Below are 23,133 nucleotides of genomic sequence, written 5' to 3'. Positions count from 1 at the left end.
GAACCCTCTGTGATGGCTGTGCTGAATATAATCTAATGATAGATCTAATCTAATGACATTTATGAAACGACCACTGGTGATGAGGGAGTCATATTAGGGAGTCAGATGGCTGAGTGGTGAGGGAGTCGGGCTAGTAATCTGAAGGTTCGATTCCCGGCCGTGCAAAATGACGTTGTGTCCTTGGGCAAGGCACTTCACCCTACTTGCTTCGGGGGGAATGTCCCTGTACTTACTGTAAGTCGCTCTGGATAAGAGCGTCTGCTAAATGACTAAATGTAATGTAAAAATGATGAGGAGCATACATATATCAGCATGATTCTACAATCCAGGCTGAAGGTCTAATGTTTGGTTATTTCCCCAAGGCAGTCAGTCCACTTATATACTGAAGCACTACACACTTTCTCACTGGGAGACACAGACCTGAAATGCATTTAATAGATCAGGTTATTTAACATCCTAAATGCATGGTCATTGTCTCCTTGTCTCGCGCTCTACCTGTGTACCCATTTTCTCTCTTGCTCTCTCTCAGTCTCTCCATCTGCCCCCCACCACCCCCAAACTCTTCTCCTCACATCCATAAAAAAAACTATTGTGAGTAGAAATGGAGTGTCCGTAGGTGTCACAAGACTGCCAGTTTTACAGTGTGAGTCAGAGGCCAGCATGACATCTCTTCTCAGGCACAAACAACCGCACGTTGCATAGGCACACAGGCTCACCCACCTCAATTTAAGCCCACTGCAAAAGTAGACAGAGATTTTGATCTGAAGCTGCTGAAAGCCTTGTAATGTTGCAGCAGAGGACTCAATTGGAAGCTAATTTTTTGCACTGAGGCATCTAGCTGCGGGCATGCGTGTGGACGTGTGCATAGACACGTGTGTGTGTGTGTGTGCACGCGCCCGTGTGAGCGTGTGGAAATAAACCACAAGGAGCAGAGTGTGTGTATCCGAGCTGCAGTGCAGCAACATGAGCTCATCACTCTTCTCCTATCCTCTTCCCCCTCCACCCCTCCCTCCATTCACTCTACCCCTCCTCTCTCTTACCATTACATAAGTTAATGCAGCACACTCTCTCATTATTCGCCTGCCACTGTGAAGAGATGCAAAGGAATATGTCATGAAATGGGAAACAACACAAGGGGCGCTAAAGTAGATGCACAAGACAGGGTGGCAGCGTCCCCCTCCGAGCACTCACGGACACACAGATTACACAGAAGAGCCCAAGTGCTGTAGCAGGCTTGGAGGCTTTTTCGACCCTATAGCCAAGACAAGCAGACAAGAATATAATGCAACAGGATTATCCTGAAAGAGACTGGGGCTGTTAGCATATCTGGTGTACACTATATTTCATCATCGGATAAAGCATACACGTAGGAAAAACATCCTCCTTTCCAAGCCCTGCGTTCATATCAGGTAAACAAGCCTACGAGCTATGAGAGGCATTAGCACTTCAAAGCTCAAAATAATGAGTCACAAGCTTCTGCGATAAATCTATGACAGTTTTATCTACCATCATTGACGTCTACTCTGAAATTACAAACACACAAGACAAGAGGATGCAAAAACGGCTGCTGTTAAATGTGTTCATTTTGCATGCGCACAATGTGTCGTAGCACTAGGGTAAAGGACATGCGAAGCACTTTACAGCTTGAGGTCGGGATTTGGTTCCTTGTCTGAATGAATCACAAAGCAGGAGTTCAGTATTTTACACACACACAACATGTGTGTTCGGTGCATATCATGCATATGGCCCTCTAGCAGCAATTTTTTTTTATTATTCAGAGGTGTGGACACTGACAAGCAGACCCAGATGTTTGAAGGAATCTCGTATTCACAGACAGCTTAAGCTTGGGTCACATTCACTGTTGTCAAGTATTGAGTCTTCACTGTGGCTATAGACCTGGTTAAAAACCATAGTCCTGTACAACATGACACAAGGCAGCTGGAGCCAGGCTGGCAACAGCCAGAGGATGCAGATTAATACAGCAGAAACACATTTTCCACCTGGTAAGCATGGGTGCAAATCAATCCCAAACACAGCTGTGGGGAAAGATGCTGATTCAACTGCAACCTCTAACAGTTGGGCCTGCAACCCCTTTGTGACCATACTGTACTTAGCAGTATACATATGGCTTGAAAGGACCCAGTTAATGGCAAAACAATTACAAAGTGAACAGCACTGTCTAGGCAGGTCCTCCTTATAACCAAAGTATCAAAATAACTCAGCTAACTGGCCCTGCTGACGTATGCAAGCCAATTCTATTTCTTTCTCTCTCTTTCACTCACCACAGAAGAAGAACCACACGTCCTTCTGGCAGGTTGTCGTTTTTCCAAAACAGACTGCTCCTCTTGGCTGAGAAAAGCTCTCACTTGTCATAAACCAGGACAGGAGACCATCAAAGGGCCAGTGAGTTGAATTTCCCAGCTCCAGATAGTATCCAAGGTACAGAATCTTGTTAGTTCAGCCGGTTATCAAGAGGCAGGCCAGTGTCACTTCACAACAGGACCACTGTCAGTATCCTCCACCTCAGCACTGACACACACGCCGTCATCACAAGTCTAGGACACTCCAGCAGAGTTCCCAAGCTGGTCCCTGGTTCTTCTATGTGTCAGAAATGAGGAGCAAGGGTGGGCAGACAGGCACCTGGGGCAAACTTCAGACACACACACAGTAAATAAGTAATGTTCTCTGTCCTGTGTTTCACTCTGTTCCCTTCCCTGTCACAGAGCCAGGCTGCCTCAGATCAGATGTCCTGGCCTCTACAGTGTTGCTGCTGCTATATGTCTTACAGTCACAGACCAACAGACAAAGCTCTCGACAGTAAGTACTTCAAAACCTTGTTTAGCTTTTGATGCCACGAATACAGTGTCTAGTCTCTCCAAAAAAAACATACTTCCTTGAGACACCTGAAACAGCTTCCCTGTGTCGTATCTCCCCATCAGCACAGGAAGGTACATGTCGAGGAAACAGAGCCGCCGCAGGCTGAGCCGTCTCAGCGGCACGCTGCCTTCTAACCAGCCAGGGACCTTCCTGTCTCAACTCTGGAGATCAGCTCGACTTACAGATAATAGCATGTCAAAATTACCTCCAGCCTCTGCTATGTATGTAAGGTTTAGAGAGGTATGATAAGAGGAAGAGTTATGTGGAAGAAGCAAACTGTATCATGTATCAACAATAGCACATACTTTAGAAGCACTGAACATACTACATTGACAAATAACTGTGTTACCAACTGTGTTATGTAACAACCCACATAGTGGTTATCTATAAGTTTAGATACTAGTGTGGGCACAATTGTATTCAGTTAGTGACAAACTTCAGAGCAAAAATGACAGATTGTCCCTTTCCATTCTAATTTCATTTATGCAGAGCGTGACTACTTGATAATAGACACAGTACAAGTGGAGAGAATCGTTTTTATTTTCCACTACCTCCAAACTTTTTCCCCCCAAATAAAAGATTCAAGGGTTCTGGTCACTGTTGACTCTGCCTACAAAACCATGAATCTGGATTGCTGAAGCTCAAACTGTAAGTTACATGCCAGTGATGATATATTTCCTGGGTTGTGGATAGGAAACCGGTTTAGAGACAAGAATGTTATTTGATCAGACTAGAGAAACATCCGGAGCAGACTGCAGAGCGGGCCCTGTGGTCAGGGGGTAGCCGCCCTCCGTGGTCTGTCTCCATATAGACTGGTCATTAGGACCGACATACGTACCTTATAGTTCGGCTTGAAATGCAGTACTTCCACATCATATTTGGCACGGCAGTGACATCACCAGAGACTTGAGACATGCCCGAAATGTTTTTTGCATGGCACAGGGAGGACGTCTTAAAATGTCTCTAAACACCCTAAACTGTGGCAGCTGCCCCTATAGCTGGAACAGACTGTACCCACTCCCTTCTAAACCACAAATTACATCCCACATCCTTCACTTTCCAAAGAAAACCACTGAAAATAAAATTCTTCAGCAACTCCAGTAAAGTCCCTTCAGCTGTGCCTTTTAAAAGTTCCCTGTCCTACTTTCGACTCTCCACACATCAAGCTGCTAGACTAGGAAGCTCCCTGATGACCAAGTAAGGTAAAGTATACGTATGGCAGAACCAAATCATCTGGCCTCATAACAAAAGCTCTCCACCCTAACAGAGCCCAGCACCACTCCTCCCTTTCTTCTCTTCAGACACCCCTTCTTTCTTTCCTTCTTTCTTTCTTTCCTTTCCAATCCCCCTCACTCATCTGGCTGCAAGGCTTGTGCTCCCCATGGTGGTGGGCTAGGCCTGCCTGTGCTATGTGTGTGAGTGTGTGTGTGTGTGTGTGTGTGTGTTTGGGTGTGCTTAGGTGTGAGTGTTTGAGTGTGTGTTGTAATACCTGGGCCCATGTCCAAGAAATACACAGCTCTGGATGGGAAGGCCAGGCAGGGGAGGGTGAGCCCCAGTCCAGCAGCTGGGAGAGGCTGTTTTCAGTTACTTCACTTTAACAACATGGCCTAAGTCATGGAACACTACAGTACGAAGCCATGTTACCATAAAGGCCTTGGGCCTGGCTGGAGTAACGAGTTACACCCTATGACTGGAATATTCCTTCTCCTCTGAGGATTTTTGAGCATAATGCAGCCTTTTACCAGGAATACATAGCAAGGCTTTACACCAGACTTCATCATGGAAGGACCCTGTGATGTTAAATCACACTAGAGGATCATCCGTTATCTGAGGAAAAGAAACTGAATGTACTGTGCTTTATGACCTTTAAAAAGGCTCAAAACAAGAACTACTACTTCCCATGGATACCGAGACTGAAAAAGAAGAACTGGTAGAGGTTATTGTAGCCAACACCTAATTGGAAATATCATTTAAAGAACAGCCACTGTTTCATCCATATCTGGTCTCCTATGCCAGCTGTGCCTCCAGCTAAATGGAGTGCCCAGGGACATACACAGATAGGAAGCTTTATTCAGAGGGTATGGACACCAAGTCATGAATTATTAACACAACATTATGGTCAGGTTCTCACCTTCAGAATACTAATGGCTATGGTGGATCATTGGGAGACTGAATTAGCATAGAGAGATGAGACGGGATGGCAGGTGCTTCTGGGAACTGGAACGCTCTTTCATGTATCCATCCTGTACCCCCCTCACTTCTGATTCACACATCAAACCCAGCCTGACAGCCAGATGGGTTAGGCATGGGAAAAACACCTTGTGTAGACCACGCCTTGGGTCTACCATTTGTGCATCTAGCCATCCGTGTTACACAATAATTTGTACATATAAATGCAGAGTAGTACGACTGAAAACGAGTTTCAAACATGTTTGTGTTACATTTGATCAGAGTAAGGTATTCGGATGTAACTCAACGAAACATTTGCATATTCGATTGTCATGGTAGTGGTTAGTCCGTAATGGAATCTGGAGCGTCAGATACATGTGCTGTGACAGGCACTTAGTGACACGAGCCGGTCTTTATGGTCCCTGCACAGCTGCAGGGGGATGGGATTAGTGTGAATGAGATGAAGTGATGGAGAGGAGGACTGTGTAGGGACACACCTTCACACCAAGCCTACACATCCATTACACCACACAAGTCAAGGCTAGAGAGAGACCCTTCATCATTCACGGTCAACACTGCAGATTCGGAACAATGAACAGCACTGTGTTTGAGTCATAAAGGCACCTCCACAAACTCATGTCCACAATAAAACTGAAAGCTGAAAACTGCTGATGATAAAAACGGACCTGCAGTTTAATTATCAAGCATTATATCTCATTTGACAACACTGCAAGGGTGTGTGGTCAAAGCGGAGCATATCAGTGCCACGCAGCAGATTCACATCCTGACCCAGTGGGACACATACAAGCAGGCTGAATAATCTAGTATAGATTATGCACTGGGTGAAAGGTGACACCAAAGAGTTCCCACGGGAGAAGAGAGAAGAATGAATTCAGCCATCTCCTGTCATTGTAAGCAAAAACCCATGTGCTAATGTGGGCAAGAGAACTCGATTAGAAATATGCTTAACAAGCCAGGCTGTTTAACTAAGAATGTCTAGGAAGAAAGATATCTTGCTCTACTTAGGAATTGATCATCTTCCTCCCAGTTAACCCCAAGCCTTCAGTAACATCTCCCACAATGGCATTATGTCAACACTGTGCCTGAACAGAGCTCTGGGTATTCCGCTACTTTCTGTCTACATAAACAGTCATTGTAAAATAATTAATTCCGGAGAGGTTGTTTTAATTCAAATGTATCCATGCTTGTTTACCAAGAGCCAGAGGCAAGTTTCAGTCATGACTTCAAATATTGAATTAAAACAAATTAAGTGAAACGCAAGGATTGCAAGTAAAATGGAAACCCCAAACCTTCATGTTTTCAACTTACCTTTTATAAAAGTTATTATGAGGCTGTAGACATAGCACATGCCAGTAATCCAAACAGAAGGCTTTGAACTTCCACATTTTCAGGTCCTGAGTTCTTAGGCAAAAGATCAACAAGGGCAGCAGCAACAAGACTCACGGCTGATCAGTCCATGATGCCTGGTGTATATTCATGTTAACATGTCAAGGGCTACCCTGCTCCAGTAGAAACCAAGACATGGATATCCTGTACTAGCCCTGAGTGGGTCAGCCTTCCTAGCAAGCCCAGATCCCTCCTGGATGGATGTCAACACACAGACACACCACTTCGAAGGGGAGCCAGGACTCTCTGGAACAATCCACCAGCTCTGCTTTAGTGGATGCAGACCCAGTGAGCTTCCTCCTTAAAATAGCCTTTCCACTGGGTTCGGTCGGTGCTGTGCTGTATCCAGGTCAGTCAGCCCGTCCTCTGCGCCTGTCGCCCCTCAGTGTGTGTGCCAGCTTGGGATCCTGAGAGGCTCCATGGATCTAGCTCAACTCTGGAGCTACAGCAGGAGGAGGTCGTCTGCTGTGTTGGAGCACAGGGGAGCTCTCCATGCACCACTCATCCCCCTTGGACAGACAGCGTCTCATCTGGGATCACCAGTGGCCCCCCTCTCCCTCCTCCTTGTTCTCCTCCCCCTCTTCAGCAACAGTGGCAAACTTTCCAGTGGATGAGAGATGGTGGTTCCCTCTTTCTCGCTATGCCTCCCTCTCTGTCACTCCCTCCCAATCCTTCTCCCTATCCCCCTCGTACTCCTGTGTGTCCCTCAGTTTCCACCCTTACATGCTCTCCTTTGGTCTTTCGCTGTCTCTTTTGGTCTCTATCTCTTTCAGTCTCTCTCTGTCTCCTCTGAAGTGAATTACAGCATCTGTCATCCACACAGGACCTTCCAGAAATGTGCCGATACTGGTTGCCGGGCAACACTGCCGTACTACTGAAACTGCAAATGGAACCTTGCTGCAAAACCATCTGATTGGTTAGAAAGGTTGATGGGAGGGACCACAATGTTGTACATGACTGCATGAGTTTACACCCCTGCTGTGTTCACAACAAACAGAAGAGCAAGAATGGTACATGTTTTGTTCGTGTTGAACACAATCTATTAAGGTGGCAACTACAAAGTCTTAGATAGTCCATGGTCAACCAGGTAAAGCAGTGAACACAATGGCTTGTGTATTATTATGAGGGGATTCATGTGGTTCATGGCCTATCCATGGGGTGATTCACAAAAATTTGATATTTAAGGTGTATTGAAAGAGGTCTATAGAGAAGATCTGAAATATAATTTATATTCATGAGTTGGTGAAAGTGTAAATCTTGGATCAAACAGGTGCATTAGCATTACAAGCCTGCTCCAATGAGCTACGCATGTGGCTGTGCGCTGACAGAGATATCACATGAACTCTACCCCCCCCTCCCTGACAGGGGTTTGGTGTGGAGGACAAGCACAGAGCTCTTCTCAGTGTGAGAAGCAGCCCCAGCCTGCAGTACCACCCAGTGCCTCCCAGGGAACAGGGGTGTGGGTGGGCCTCTCATCAATATTCAACCCAAGTTGAATACCCCCAGTGGTCCAAACTGCACATAAGCACACATGCTCACACATGTGTACACATACACACAAACATTCAGCCCTGCTGGGTGGGGGATAAGCCCCCCTCAGTGGTTACTGGCAGACACCGCTTGTCCCCTTTCACTCACTTCCTGGCACAATATGGACTTCCTCCGATCCCAAAGAACCCGACTATGGCAGACGTAACACAAAGACACACAGGCAACACTGAGCACCTATTGTGAGCAGAGACAGTGAGGAATTAATTCATCTGCAAACTATTCATCAGTTGCTTGTCACCAAGCTTTGCTGCTCATTTTAGACACGTCTCACAAAATCAACTACACACTGATAAAGCCTTTTGTCCGTGCTCTCCATCTTAATTTGTTTGTCAATGGGGCAGACATTCCACTGAACCAACACTAAGTCGAGAATAAGTAGGGTTTGTTCGGTAAAATGTAGTTTTAATTTAGTGGGAATAAAATAAAATAAACTTTTTGGAAGTTAAACTGCATTGATGCTGGAGAGACATCTTCAAGCCACTTAGCTGTGGAAAACAACATTGTTTCATGATCTAGTTTTAATACAGTTTTTTTATATTTATTACTCATCATGATTCACCCATAGTTATCACAGCACAAGGAACGCCAATTAAATTCCTTCGGACTGAAGGGAGAATGGCTCCAGTGGTGAGTGGGTGGCTATCTTTCTGTGTCTGGTAGAAGAGGCTGCAGCCTGTCTGAGGGCACGTTGAACAGATGGGTCTAATCTCACACATTACTGGTCATTATTTCTTTTAGAGAATACAGATCACAGCCCAATGTAAACAGTATTTTGCCAATAGCTTGGGGTGGGTATTAATAAGAACAGCTCATGTGGTGCAACACTAGACGGAATATGTTAAGCGTAAGGAAAAACGTTTTTTGAATTATCTATTTTATCTGAACCTATTCAACTGGATATATGCCAGCATGTCATGTATGTGAGGCTACAGTGTGTCAGTGTTAGTCACTCCTTCATAGATCACCTTGGACAGCAACATTACTCAATCTTTGACAGAGGTGTGGCACGCTGAATGACACATAACTTCCACTTCTACACATCCTTCTTTATGAGGTTCATAGTTTTTGACAAATACAGAGCCCGTACATTATGTGTGGGAACACAAATCTCACTGGACAACAGCAAAGGGCAAAGTCAAGGTCAAATAACTATTAGATGATATGATGCTAGCACAGTTTTGCTAGCAGTGTGTCTTTTGGAAATCAGATCTCCAACACAACAAGCAAATTATTTGGTTCCTCAACAAAGGAATATTATTTCCACATATCAGTTAGGCCTGTAGCTATATTCCAATTGTAACTGAATGAAAATGTGAATCTGCACATCTTGTACATTGTCAGACACTAAAGGACACACAATGATATCAGCTTAGCTATCAATCAGAATCAATGAGCTTATACAGAGAGCCATATGAGAACCTTTCATTGCACTCTCTTCTAAACGGCCACTAATTCAGATGGATATTGCCCAGCAGTGGCCTTACTTTATCCCTCCCAGTCCATAGGAGAGGAGATGGCCAGATCTCCTGACATCCTCCATTCAGGGAGGGATGTGAAAATCAATAAACACATAAACAGAAAATTGCTCCTGCACGTTCAGGAAGAAAACCTTCCGGTCCTCACTTCGTAGTGGTGGTGAAGGAGTGGGGGAGGGGTGGAGGAGGAGCAAGGCAGTGGGGGAGTGGTGAAGGAGGAGCAAGGCAGTGGGGGAGTGGTGAAGGAGGAGCAAGGCAGTGGGGGAGTGGTACTGTGCAGAGCAGAACTTGAGGGGTGATGGAGAGAGGTGGAGGAGGGGTACACAAATACTCTGGGGTCAGTGCTGGGAGAGATAGGGAGATGACAGAAGGAGAGGGTGGATGAATGGGGAAGCAGAGGGCATTAGTAACAATGTGCATTAGTGATGGTGGATCAAAGACAGAGACAGGAGGGTGACCTAGTCCATCCTGAAATAACAACTATCTCACTCCAAATTCCAAATCACTGACATTGAGATACATATAAGCATGATTTCTGTGACTACCAAGCAGATTGTACAGGATATATCACTGTGCAATAACAGACAATCTAAAGGGATATGTCTTGGAAAAGTTCACCCCCTAGTGGTGGATGGTAAAAGTGTATTGTTTTCTATTGCAAAGCGTAGAGGGTGCGTAGCAGGAACAACACAGGATGTTATTGAAGAGGAACTTGATTCATTCAGAAAGAGCAAACACAAAACATTTTAGAAAATTTTATTTATTCACTTTTCACTCAAACACTGAGGGAACATTCTATGGGAGAAGAGAAAAAAAGGAAATGCTGGATACATGCATGCAACTCTCTGACAAAGGTTCTGTATTGCTGAATGATTGCAGTTTAGTCTGGAACAAACCAGAACACTCAAACATAATACATTACAATAACATATTTGCAATGTATTAACATATCGTCTTTGCATAAACCCTACTGAATCACCAAAGGCAACTGAACAGTTTTTTTTCGGAATCCAAGAAAATGGAAGCTTTGTTTCACACAGTACAAAGGACACAAACACAGAAAATAGAGAAGGGAGACCTACATACCAGGGAACAGAGTGGGGAGCAAACAGGATGCTCTTGCACATAGGATGGTATAGCGTATACTAGAGTGTTATAGTACATAACAGAGGGCAGATCAGATCATCCAGTAAAGGGGGTCTATGGGACGGAGATCCTGCATGGAGGGTACAGCTCTAGCTCTCTTATCACAGAGAACGTACAGTACATCTGCCCGGCCTCCAGCTAGAAAGCACCCATGCAGAAGAGAGGTAGAGCAGAACAAGAGAGAGAGAGAGAGAGAGAGAGAGAGAGAGAGAGAGAGAGAGAGAGAGAGAGAGAGAGAGAGAGAGAGAGAGAGAGAGAGAGGGAAAGTAATGGAAGAACAAAGAAGAGAAGGAAAAAGAAGAATTCTTGGAAGCAATGGAGAACAATAGAATTAGAAGGGAAAGGACAAGAACAAGGGCAAGGACAGCGGCGATGCAGAGAGGGGGAAAGGGACCATATGGGGGAGGGAGAGAGAAGAAACTGAGAAGAGAAAGAACATGGAGGAAGGCTAGGGAGAGCAGACAACAGTACAACACTGGAGCTGGTCAATTGTTTCCAGAAGGAGAGGAAGCAGGAAGGAGAGGGACAGAGAGGAGGTCCCTTCAGGGCCGGAGAGCGGAGGCCGCTCCCATGTCTTCTCTCTCCACCCTCTATCTGGAGGAGCGTGCATATCCTGAGGCTGGGCAACAGAACTGATGGAGAGCACTGTCTTCCCTGTCACAAAGGGCATACTTAGACACAACACAAGAAGCACAGCTCACAGTCCAAGACACTCCATGTATGTCCAAAAGTGTTTTTGCTTATTTTACTCCGATTTTCCTATTTCGAACTCATTGGATAGGTAGCGAACCTTCAAAGGCTTAGTGTCTTTATTTTACGAATGTGGTGCCGTGACAACGTACAGTAGCACATAGCTATGAGTCACATTTCTTAATCCAGCATTGGATTAGCCTGTGATGTAATTACTAAATTGGAGAAATTCCAGAGTCATCAAAGCTAAACAAAAATATGAAACATTCATGCACAGGCATGCTCTCCCCAGGGACAGCCATGTGAAAGATGAAAGGTTTAAAAATAAAATAAATAACCATCTGCACGATTAGTGAAGAATTCAATGACAAGTCTTAAACTTAAACATGCTCAGCAATGTCTCAGCAATGTTGTCATTACGTAACCGTGTAGCAAATAAATATAAATGCTCATAGATGGGCATATTTGGCCACGGGAACACAATGTTCCAAAGGCTCATCCTGCCTGGCACCCTGACTCTGCCACCCTCCTCTCCCCTCTGCTCCCTCCTCATCCCTCACAATGCTGTGGGCAATGGTCGGTATCATTATGGGATGTCTCAATCCAGGGATGCGTAAACAGCAGAATATACCCCAGAGAAAAACTACAACTCCCAGTAGTGAGGTTAATCCTTCTCTTGAATGTACCCCAGTGATGCTCAGCCTACCGCTGGCACTTCATTATGGGGCTCAACTGCAACTCAATCTAGCAGCCCCCAGCCTAGGAACGACGGCCAATCTATCAAAGCAGTGTCCAGTTTCAAACGATCGAGCTGGCTCATGCTAGCCTCCGAGTCAGCCTGTCTCAGCTTTCACCAACACGCCGCCTTATTGGCAAGTAGAGAGCAGAGCGGAATACAAAATCACTGAGCCTGGCCTGACAACATGGAGTTATATAGCTGACTGTCTCTATGCTATCCTGCTGCTCCCTCGGACAACATATGTCCGTGCTGGCCTTGCTCCATGCACTAATCGGCTATATATTTGAATGTGGGAAAACGCAACAGGGGTCTGAGAGCCCTGCTGTGTGTCATCCTGGTGGGGAGATGATCACACGGGACGCTTCATTACAAATGAAACCTGCATCAGAGGAGCCAACAAGCCCTGCTCACCCTGACTGGGTGATCTCTAAAAGACACTTTGTCAACATCAGATCATGTATGTTGCTCATGTATGTTGATCATGACCACATCGTCATTACAGCAGGGGACAGTGGTCAAGGGTAGGGTGACAAGGACAGTTATTGTGATGACAGGCCTGTGTGTATGCAGCACCTAGGCTGGCTATCTGCACACACCCCAGTGTGGGGTAACTGTGCAGGGACTCCTCCCCCCTCTGTCCTATGACGACATGTGGAGTGACAGCTTGCCATGCATTGGCATCCAGTCACCATGTGATGCAGGGGCAGCATGTTCTGAGCAGCGTGGGTACAGCAGTGGCAGGGTCCCTCAGCCATGTCTGACTGCAGAAGCAGAGTGGGGCTGTGTGGCGCGGCCGGGAGCGGAGGATTGGGCGCTCACTGACTTGAGGCAGTGGTGACGCATTCAGTTTCACCTCTCTGCCAGCCAGAGTAGGAGTGGCGTCATCAGGGACAGGGGCTGCACAACAAGCAGCCAATCACAGTGGCCATCCCTGCATCGATGGTTTTAAGTACGTCTTCAAGGATGAGATTATCTCAATGAACCGTGAAGTCTGTCAATGCATAGGTACAAAGTCCGTTCAAAGGTTTTTGGTCGGACCTAAGATGGCTTTATTCAAACAATGAGAAGCAGAGATGTTTCAATCATGCAGAAAGGTCAACATGACATTAACAAGCTCTCTTTTTGTCAAAAAATGATAGATAACATGCACATCTTAACTCCTCTCTCTTTCATCATCTAGAACTGTCTTTTTCCCGGAGGCCTCATGCTCTCGCCAGACCTACAGTCTGATATGGTATCTCAGGGACCCAATGCCAATGTCGGTCAGTGCATCTAGCTGTGGGCAGGTGAGTGGGAGGGGCAGGCAGCTCCTACCTGCACTCTGACAGAGGGGCAGGCAGCTCCTACCTGCACTCTGACAGAGGGGCAGGCAGCTCCTACCTGCACTCTGACAGAGGGGCAGGCAGCTCTTACCTGCACTCTGACAGAGGGGCAGGCAGCTCCTACCTGCACTCTGACAGAGGGGCAGGCAGCTCTTACCTGCACTCTGACAGAGGGGCAGGCAGCTCCTACCTGCACTCTGACAGAGGGGCAGGCAGCTCTTACCTGCACTCTGACAGAGGGGCAGGCAGCTCTTACCTGCACTCTGACAGAGGGGCAGGCAGCTCCTACCTGCACTCTGACAGAGGGGCAGGCAGCTCTTACCTGCACTCTGACAGAGGGGCAGGCAGCTCTTACCTGCACTCTGACAGAGGGGCAGGCACTGCTAGCTGGGTACTGAACAACGGAGCAGGACAGCAATACTGGTGCAAAGTATCTACAGACCTACAACACAAGAGAAACACACAGACAACATACCCCTTAGCAGCTATTGTCAACAGGGATGGGATCTCATCAGTGTGCCGTTAGTACAATTCAGTTTAGTTTGAGATATTTTGTGGCCTAAGTCCAAAACAACAGATTGGACTACATGTGATTTTGTGTCTGGTCTGTGTCTGGTTGGCATATTCAGAATTCTAGAGCAGTATATTCTTTTGAGCTTTTAGTCGAATGTCAGATTCCTGCACCAGTAGGCATATTTTGCATGCTGCACGTACTGCCCTTGAAATACCCTTAAAGACTGTGGCACAAAAGTCAACCTGGGTAGAATAATACCAATTAATTAGCAATGTTTGATATGCACCGAATTGTATTATATTTGCTTGACATTAAGACCTTGCACTTATGCTGTTGGGCCAATGTGCTTGAATAGCCACAGTACATCAGGTATACCTCCACTATCTCTTCTTGAAATTCATATATGATCCCAGCCATAGCTAGACTAAGCTAGACAGCCTGTTACTCCACAGGGTGCTACTCCATTATAATTCCAGAGGGCTGTGGCCAGCAATAATGAAGTGACATTTCCAACAGAACAGCCTCTCCCTGGCCCAGCTCCTCATTATAGGTGTACGGGCCGTTTGCCTCCAGCCAAAGTCTACTTGAGAGAGAGTCAAGCCGACACGTTTGTGTTGATCTGGCCTGAATCTCTAGATGGCCCCAAAAAAACGAGCGGTTTATGTTACACAACGTTCCTGACTCAGACGGACCACACTTCCTGTATCTCCTCAACCATGACCTTGGCTGGGTCATGTGACTCAGTGCAAAATGCGTGAATTATCCAAGTGAGACTGTCAGACTGCACAAACACACACTGTTTGAGGAGGACGTGTGAATGATCAGACTGAGAGGCATGGAGGAAGAGAGACAGATGGAGAAGCACACACAATTCAGAGTTCTGTAGTACTGCATGTAGTCCACACTTAGGATAGTATGATTCAGTATGTAGGATTGTATGTGTAGGATTTAGCATTGTATATGGAGGATTTATTATGGAGGATTCAGTTTGTTGGATTGTATACTATGTGGAGGATATATTATGCAGGACTGTATTTCGTAACTGCTCAGCCTCTGAGATGTTTTGCTTTTTACAAAGTCCAAGTAGATGACATAGATGCACAAATTCTGCATTTCTAATGTAGAAACTAAAATACAGTCACACAATATCAGATGTTATTGCCAGTGATGACGCCAAGAGGCTCCATGTAATTAGTCTGCACATACGTCATGGTAACCATGAAGGACTGAGGACACACAAACAGCTCAGACACGCAGTACACACACAGTACACACACAGTACACACACCCAGTACACAGACCCAGTACACACACCCAGTACACACACCCAGTACACACAGGCTAGGTGATCCACACTGTCCTGCCTACCAATATGAAGACATCTGAGATCTCTTCATAACTGGTCATATGATCTCCGCATGAAGTCACCGACGCAGACAGATACACGAAAAATACATAAATCCAAACACACACCAGCAACCTAAGGCCATCCAGCAGACAAAACGAGTGAGAGCGAGTGTTCTGTTGAGATTCGTTTCAAACGTCATATCTCAGCAGATCCAGGATGACACATGTGTTTGTGAAACTGAGGCAGCCTCAGCACTGAGCTGAACTGAAGGGGCAGGCGTCCCAAACAGGGAGCTCAACAGAGCCATCCCGAAATATCATCCCCACTGCCAGTTCCAGCCGCATTCTCACCACAACAACACACACACACACACGTCTCATGATCACGCACATATACGCACAAATATACAAGCACTCTCACACACACACACACACACACTACAGCAGGCACAGCACACCCACAACACGTCTACACGCAGAAGACCCAGAGAAGCACACACACAGCACAGCACAGGCACAGACACGCACGTTCATATAAATTGCAACACACGCACCATCGCATCACAGCTGGGAGGAACTCGTGTCTAATAAGAGCTGTCACAGCATCAGCACAAAGTGACTCATTTTCTCCTCATCAGTCACAGTGCCACCCTTGCCTCTCCTGAACAGCGCCAATGACTGTGTTGTCACTTCAGTCACAATGGAACAATCCCAATTATTATAACTTGTTCAGTGCACTGGAACAGTGTTCATTTGATATTCTTCTCTAATAATAAGATTATACTACATCTTCTAGAACAGTAAACCATTAACTGGAAAAAAAGTTTCTAAGGATAATGAACGCACACACAGACACACATGCTCAACATGACCATTCCCTGTGGGCTGGGGTTGTTTACTAAGAGCTTTAGAGTCAATGAGGCAGCGAGACAGCAAGACAGTGAGGCAGCAAAGCAGCGAGGCAGAGCCATCTCCAGACAGTAGAGGACAGAACAAACTCTGGCTGCCAAAGGTGACTCAGCACACCCAAAGGAAACACTGCAACAACAAAACAGCCATCGCGCATCCCTGTGAACGAGGGCTAGCCCTGCCGCCCGGATCCACCCATCCACCCTGCCCTCTGACACAGAAGCTCCACACAGCCCTGCGAAGCAGAATCCACTCAACAAGACAGCCGTACTCACATGTCGTACAGCCTGTAAGCCATGGCCGAGCTGGGTCTGTCCGGCTGAGACCCAGGTGTCCCGGGGTCGCGTGCCCGCCTGGGGTCTGTGCTGCTCACCACCGCGCGCCACACACTCGGCTTGTCCATCCTGGCTGCTTAATGGGACTCGACAATGGGACAGCGTGCGTACACGGGCTCACTCACATTCACTCTCCCTCGCTCTCTCCCAGTCACACGTAGAGCTGTCTGTGACGTAACAAGGAGGATCCAAATGGCAGGCAGGGGGGAGTGTAGTAGAGCCCAGGAGCCAGAGAGACAGCCTGGTTAACAGTGATAAACAACCTCTATCATAAAGCCTGCTGGGAGATGGAGTCTGCGCGGGAGCCAGAAGGGCTAGAAGAAACAGGGAGTGTACTCTCCACTGAGGGGATAACCGTCAGCAGGCTCTTTGTGTAGTAAACACAGAGCAGCATCTCGGCCCGCCTCGCTCCACCTCTCCTCTGCTCTCAGTAGTCTGGTCCACAGCTGGGTCATGCTATTGGCTCCCTGGTCTCCATGGAAACAGGAAGATGTGTTGGAGGTAGAGCTCATTATCATATCTTCCTCTCACACTGATTCTCCCTCCTCCCAGTCCACTCCCTCCTTCTCCTCTCCTCTCTCATGTGGAATCAATGCATTTCACTGCGATGCATCCCAAACGGATGAGGCTTTTGAGAATAATGAGCTGGTGTGCAAATAGCTCATCGAGGAAATATGCTTAATTAGACTGAAGGAGAGTGGACAGGTGCTGTGAGGGACTCTGGGGGAAACATCCCAGGCAGGGGAAGAAGATGTGAGAATAATGAAAGATAATGAAAACTCCATCCTGAATGAATATACAGGGGCTGGAGGAAGGGGTGTCTGGGCCTTTCCTAAAAGACAATTTCCCTTGTTACAAACTTCAGCACACCGAGGGCATGCAAGAGTGTGCTGCAAAATGTACAACTTGCACAGTGGTTGCATCATATATAAAAGGGTGTGGAACTATGCAAAAAGTATAAAACAACCAAAGCAAGCGCAGAAGAAGAATCAGAAGGATGAAAGGCTGATGTGGACCTGCTGGTGAGGCCGGCTGGGAGCGAGACTCAGCACGCCCAGGGAGGGCTGAGGAGGCTCTTCAGAGAGCCAAGACTGCTGACTGGCATCGCCTGGTAACAACATCCCACGTATCTATAGAGACGAGCCTCACCCGGGACACATCCACCCTGGGAGAGGAAGTGGAAGCACTGAACGCCACAGCGAAGACCCCAGCCTGCCTTAACATCAGGAACATTAACAGCAAATGAAAGCACTGCAGGATGTTCTCCAGCGGGAGAAACGTTTCATTCCGTGGAGACACCGCGACACCCAGCAATGTCAACGTGCTGATTAGCCAAGGTGACGGGGACTGTGCGCCCTGATGGCTACAATACATTACCTCAAGCTCTGTGCGCACGCGGGTGCTGAGACATCCAGAGGTTCTACATCGAAATCATCAATCACACACGAGGCTTTCATTACAGCCGCCTTCAGCATCGTGTGAAGACTGGAAACTCTGCAGCACCCTCTCCTGTATCTCATGGTGTAAGGTTTCTCTCTGTTCCTGTCAGTTCCGATGCTGCTCCTCTCCATCTCAGACACAGCAGAGAGCTCAGGGGGAGCTACTCACATCTATTTCCTTCCCCACTGAGAGCATAGTAGCAACCTCTAGGCAGCATGTTTGTAGTATGTTCACAGGCAAGGATAGGAGAGGAAATGAGAGGAATATGTTTTTTCTTTTTTCTATTCCATTACATATACAAAACACCAAATATATCCACACCATCAGTACTTGCTTTTGACCATGACTAGTCCGGAAATCAAATGAATAAATTGAGCATTTAACGTCGTATGTCATTATAAGCCTGAGTGTGCCTGCATGCGTATCTGTGTGTGTTTGGCCTTTCTGACATCAAAACACACCCCCTGCCCTCCCATGCCAACCTCCATCCCTTCCTCTGTCACCATACGGCCCCTCTTAGACCAGCTGGCCCTACTGAAGGAGTCTGGGCACCGACTCTCATCTCTCAAACACACACACACACAGACACACACACACAAGCGCCATCACAGGAAGAGCATACTGATGAGGCCCGGTCTAATTGCCTCATTCCTGCCCTCTCAGAGATGCAATGAGAAGACTGCAGAGCTTTCTTACTGACACTCCAAAAATGTTAGTAAATCTGATAGTCTCCGATACACATGGTGAGACGCAGCCAAATGCTAAAAGGCCAGCCCTGAACAGCTGCTATGTGGGTAAGATATCTTGATTTGTGTTTTGAAATACAGAGAACAATGATTAGTGTACAGCCAGGGTCTGTTTACAGGATTTGAGGAGTAACTAAAGGTTAATATGCCAGGGTAAATGTTAGCAAACTGACTTAATTTGCCATGCCAAATAAGACACATGAAAATCTATATTTTTGTCCTGAAAGTGTTGAACTGAAAAAACAGTTGCTCAGACAAAAATAGCAATACAATAGCTTATTGAGTAGTATCTGTTCACCCGAAAATCACATCAAATACATTATGCCGTACCAAAATATATTCTCACTTCTATACAGTGCTGTGTGTGACTAAAGCAAGCCCAACAGCTGGGCCTCTGTGGTTAGACCCGAGTGCTGCCACAGAGGCAGAGCAGCTGCAGCCCACCTCACCTGACTGCAGCACGGCCTCACTCTGCCTCCACATGCCGCTCATTAAGGCAGGATCAAACTTTAATGCTGCATCGCAGCCAAGTCATCTTCTCTTTCTAGTGTCTTGGGGACACACAACATCTGGGTGGTTCTCCCCAGACAGCATGGCCTACATGGAGCACAGCAGTAATGATACAGGGTTTTCTTCAATGCTTTGTCATCTGCTGTTTTAGATGCAGGGTTAGTGTTGTGTTGCAGTGTGGTGAGTCCAACTGTTTCAACAGTGGACAAAAAACGTTTGCTACACCTGAAGGGAGATCTTACCCAAACACAACATTGGGATGAATAAAAATAGTAGCTTACAAAAATGCCATACTGTGCTGTGATCAGAGGTGTCTAAAAGAAACTCCAGTGCACTGATTTCCTTCCTCCTCTCTCACAGCAGTTGAGTGAATCAGCCACTAGAGGGCAGTGCTTGGTCGGAGTTTAATTCTACTTAGAGGTAGCACTGTTAAAGGATCAAAACTATTTTTAAAAGATGCAACAAACATTGTCTCCAGGCGGAAATGTTCAAGGTATGGATGAGCGCTTCATGTGAAGGCAGACAGCAGCGCAGGCTAATGGACCAGCTGTGCGCTGATCAAGGAAAATATAAGATCCAAGTCTCAAGTCATTCCAGAATGTGCTAATGAGATCTCTGTTAAAAATACTATAACATATACTAGTAAACATGTTATTGGATTTCCAATTTCATATAAGCACAATGGAAAATAGCTTTGTAATGATAAACCTCACCAGGAGAACAGTATCCATCGTGTCCGGTATTACAATGTGTTCTGGTGGAAAATGTATTTTGTTTCACAGCTTTCTAACCTCTTCAATTAGTGTCAACAGCTGGAAAAATGGAGCTCCCCTGAGAGGTTGACCTCTCACCCCAGGAAGGAAGAGGTGTAGCAGCATTCACGCTCCTGCAGGTTCTGTACTGTACAAGCTCCGGGCTTTAACGCCGGGCACCGCGTTGATGTAAAAGCTCTTTCCATCAGTGGTGAGGCTCTGTCTGAGACAGCCTGAAGACATTATTCAGCTGAGAAAAAATCCTCTCCCTGGGTCAAAAGGGCTTCATCTCCCTGCCTTGACTACAGTAGTGAGTCCCAGTCTATTCCACCTACATTTCTGCTATGAAACTTGAGGCGGAAACATTGTAAATTACATATTATGCATTCCGGCGTGTCAGTGTTTTAACATAAGGTGTGTTATACAGATAGTACGGTATGAAAATACAGACCTTTCATGCGTGACACAATCTATTTGTGAAAAGCGGCACTTATCAGCACAGAGCATATAACCTCAACCTTTACCTTTCGACTGATAGTCGTAATACGAACACAGACGCTCGAATCGACTACAGTACCTCTGGCATGCCTGCATGTCTAAAGGGCAGCTGAGAACAAGCCGTCACATCCACAATGTGGGAGTGAATTCTACAATGTGTTTGTGTGTTTCCCTCTGTCAGTCTGATCTGTCCCTGCATCCCTACACTGCGGGTGGGCTTTGATACTGCTCTGATAAGCAGCTGTGGAACTGCAGATGTCCGCTATCAGACGCAGAGATATAATGGAGACACAAAGCCTCTTGCCTGTCACTGCAGAGGCATGCGACTGATGAAATGATATGCTTTACCCCCAAAACCCAAGCTCTCACATTCTCACATGAACCAGGGCATTGGGTAATGTTGTAAAGGGCAAACATCACCTGAAAGGATGTTACAGTATTAGTGTGTGTGTGTGTGTGTGTGAGAGAGTGTTTGTGTGTGTGCTAAACCTTCAGGGTACTGCTATATCAGATTAATGTCACACATGATCTCATCTGAGGATCCAGCACCTGTGTACTGTCAATGGGCATCTGGCCTTCTCTCCATCACAAGAGGAGGCATTATCTGCTTCCACACCCCTGCCTCACTCAGAAACCTGCCTGCGCCATCACATTCCACACTAGCCTTAAGTCTCACGCAGTAAATCAGGTTAAATGCTTGGCATTTTACTTTGTGTGTTATAACCATACATCATCATGTGTCATACACTCATGTTTCTATGAACGAAAGCATATAAAAATACTGACACCAGTCCCAGCAAGAGCCTTCCAGACACTTCCAAGCTGATCAGTGATGAGGCACGACTGGCAGGATGTGATTAGAACTCAGTTCACGTGTGCCTGAGCGGTTTAGGGAGTCGTTAGTCCAGCTGCAGGTCCTTCAGGGGAGCCTGCTCACTGAGACGCTCATGGTGTCTGCATCAGGCTCACTGAGACGCTCATGGTGTCTGCATCAGGCTCACTAAGACGCTCATGGTGTCTGCATCAGGCTCACTGAGACGCTCATGGTGTCTGCATCAGGCTCACTGAGACGCTCATGGTGTCTGCATCAGGCTCACTGAGACGCTGATAGGTAAATATTCCTGACATCATGGTGTCTGCATCAGGCGACGTGTTGGTCATTAAGACAAATGAGTCAGCAGAGCTGCTCTTCTGCCACCTCACATTCCATCAACGCTTTCTGAATAGATCAAAACAAAAAAGAAAAATTATAATACAGGCAGGACTAGAAGGTACTGTAATTGCACCTTTACATAAAGATTGTGCTCCGATTCCAGGCTGCTATCTCAATAAGCTTACATTGCAATTCCACTTGGACAGGACTTGACCTTTCTCCATAGCAGCAATGCACTTTTGCTAAAGCAACAACAAGTCAAGTAATGACAGAAGGCTAGAGCATCACTCAAGTTAATCCCCTGCTTATAGTATATATGTGGGTTTATCCATCCTGCTACTATACTTTCTTAATATAAGAATAGCAGCAATGGGGAAAATAGTCTGACGACATCCAAAAACTGTGATTCAACGAGTTTAATTTTCAACGTGAGATACGAGTTTGAGAGAGACGGCATTTACCCAGTATCAAGGAAGAAACATGATGAATAGCTACTGATGCTGGAGCAGGTTTCATTTGAACATTGGTCTTGCTCCATGGACGTGCAGTGAGATCTATGAGGCCTGTTTGTGGTGCTACCTCTGTCTGTTAGAGAGCCTGTAGGCTGACGGACACCCTCGGTAAAACAATTACACCAGACAGAGGGGAGCTTTGGGAAAATGGATGCTCCACATGCGCACACACACACACACACACACACACACACAAACACACACACAGCTACTGATCACTACAATTTAGTTATGTGTCCTACTATTGCTCAGAGTGAGGATGGCAGGGAAACAGGTGGCAAGACGACTGACCACTGTAGGGGATGCGATTGTCAAGCCCAGCCTGTCCTGGTTTCCTGTGTCCAATTCAGACAGAGTGAAACCCACTCATGAGTCTCATTCATCACCGAGATAGCACTCTCTGATCCAGTCGCCCAGCTTCTCAGCATAGCATGGAGACTATAATTAAGTCCTACATAATGTGATGACGACACGGAAGCATGTAACATCAAAGAATACCCTGTTTTTCCCAGGGGTTCAAACACTTTATGGAAGTGGGTCTCTCTTTCACAGCCTATTAAATCATTGTTGTGTTGTGACTTTCCAGCTGGTGGAATCAGGTTTTACAATAGCAACAGTAGTAACTAAATAGGGCAATAAAAGAATTCCTACAACCGGCTGGTTTTATGTGATTGGTAGGCACTTTCATTACAGTGTACATGAAGAGCGAAGGATGCACAGAGCAGCTTGTAAAGCTCAGACGGTTCACTGCTTGGTGCTAAGGTTGTTCACCACACACACACACACACACCACACACACATGCCCAACAGAAGGTCTGAGGAATAGAATGTACAATAACACTATGTAACATTTTGGACAAACATCATTTGTTCCATTCATATTCATGTACTACATATCCAGCGGTGCATATGGTACAAAATGATCACCCAATCTCACTTAGCATGGCTGCAGCTGAAGTGTGTTCCCAGCCCTGACTGAATTCAACACCACCAATAAGCCCTTGGCTGCTGGCTAACAGCAGGGTGCATGTGAGTGGGGAG

The 23,133-nt window shown here is 46.3% G+C and overlaps 1 protein-coding gene across 4 annotated transcripts in view; it reads right to left on the bottom strand.

The window, feature by feature from the left end:
- LOC136945484 (IQ motif and SEC7 domain-containing protein 1-like) overlaps positions 1-23,133 on the bottom strand; it is a 77,340-nt gene that overhangs the window by 33,051 nt on the left and 21,156 nt on the right. Inside the window, exon 1 of one of the 4 annotated variants that reach the window (XM_067239333.1) lies at positions 6,376-6,405. The exons of 2 other annotated variants lie outside the window; for them this stretch is intronic. Coding sequence is in view for 1 of the 2 variants with exons in the window: in XM_067239330.1 (XP_067095431.1) it covers positions 3,716-3,753 (38 nt within the window). In the remaining variant the exon portion in view is untranslated. Of the gene's footprint in view, positions 1-3,715; positions 3,792-6,375; positions 6,406-23,133 lie in introns of those variants that run through there. One more of the 4 variants, XM_067239330.1, reaches the window with a different exon arrangement.

Source organism: Osmerus mordax, chromosome 7, assembly GCF_038355195.1.
Source record: "Osmerus mordax isolate fOsmMor3 chromosome 7, fOsmMor3.pri, whole genome shotgun sequence".
NCBI lineage: Eukaryota > Metazoa > Chordata > Actinopteri > Osmeriformes > Osmeridae > Osmerus > Osmerus mordax.
Note: the sequence above shows the minus strand (reverse complement) of the source record. Positions and strands in the feature narration are given on the sequence as shown.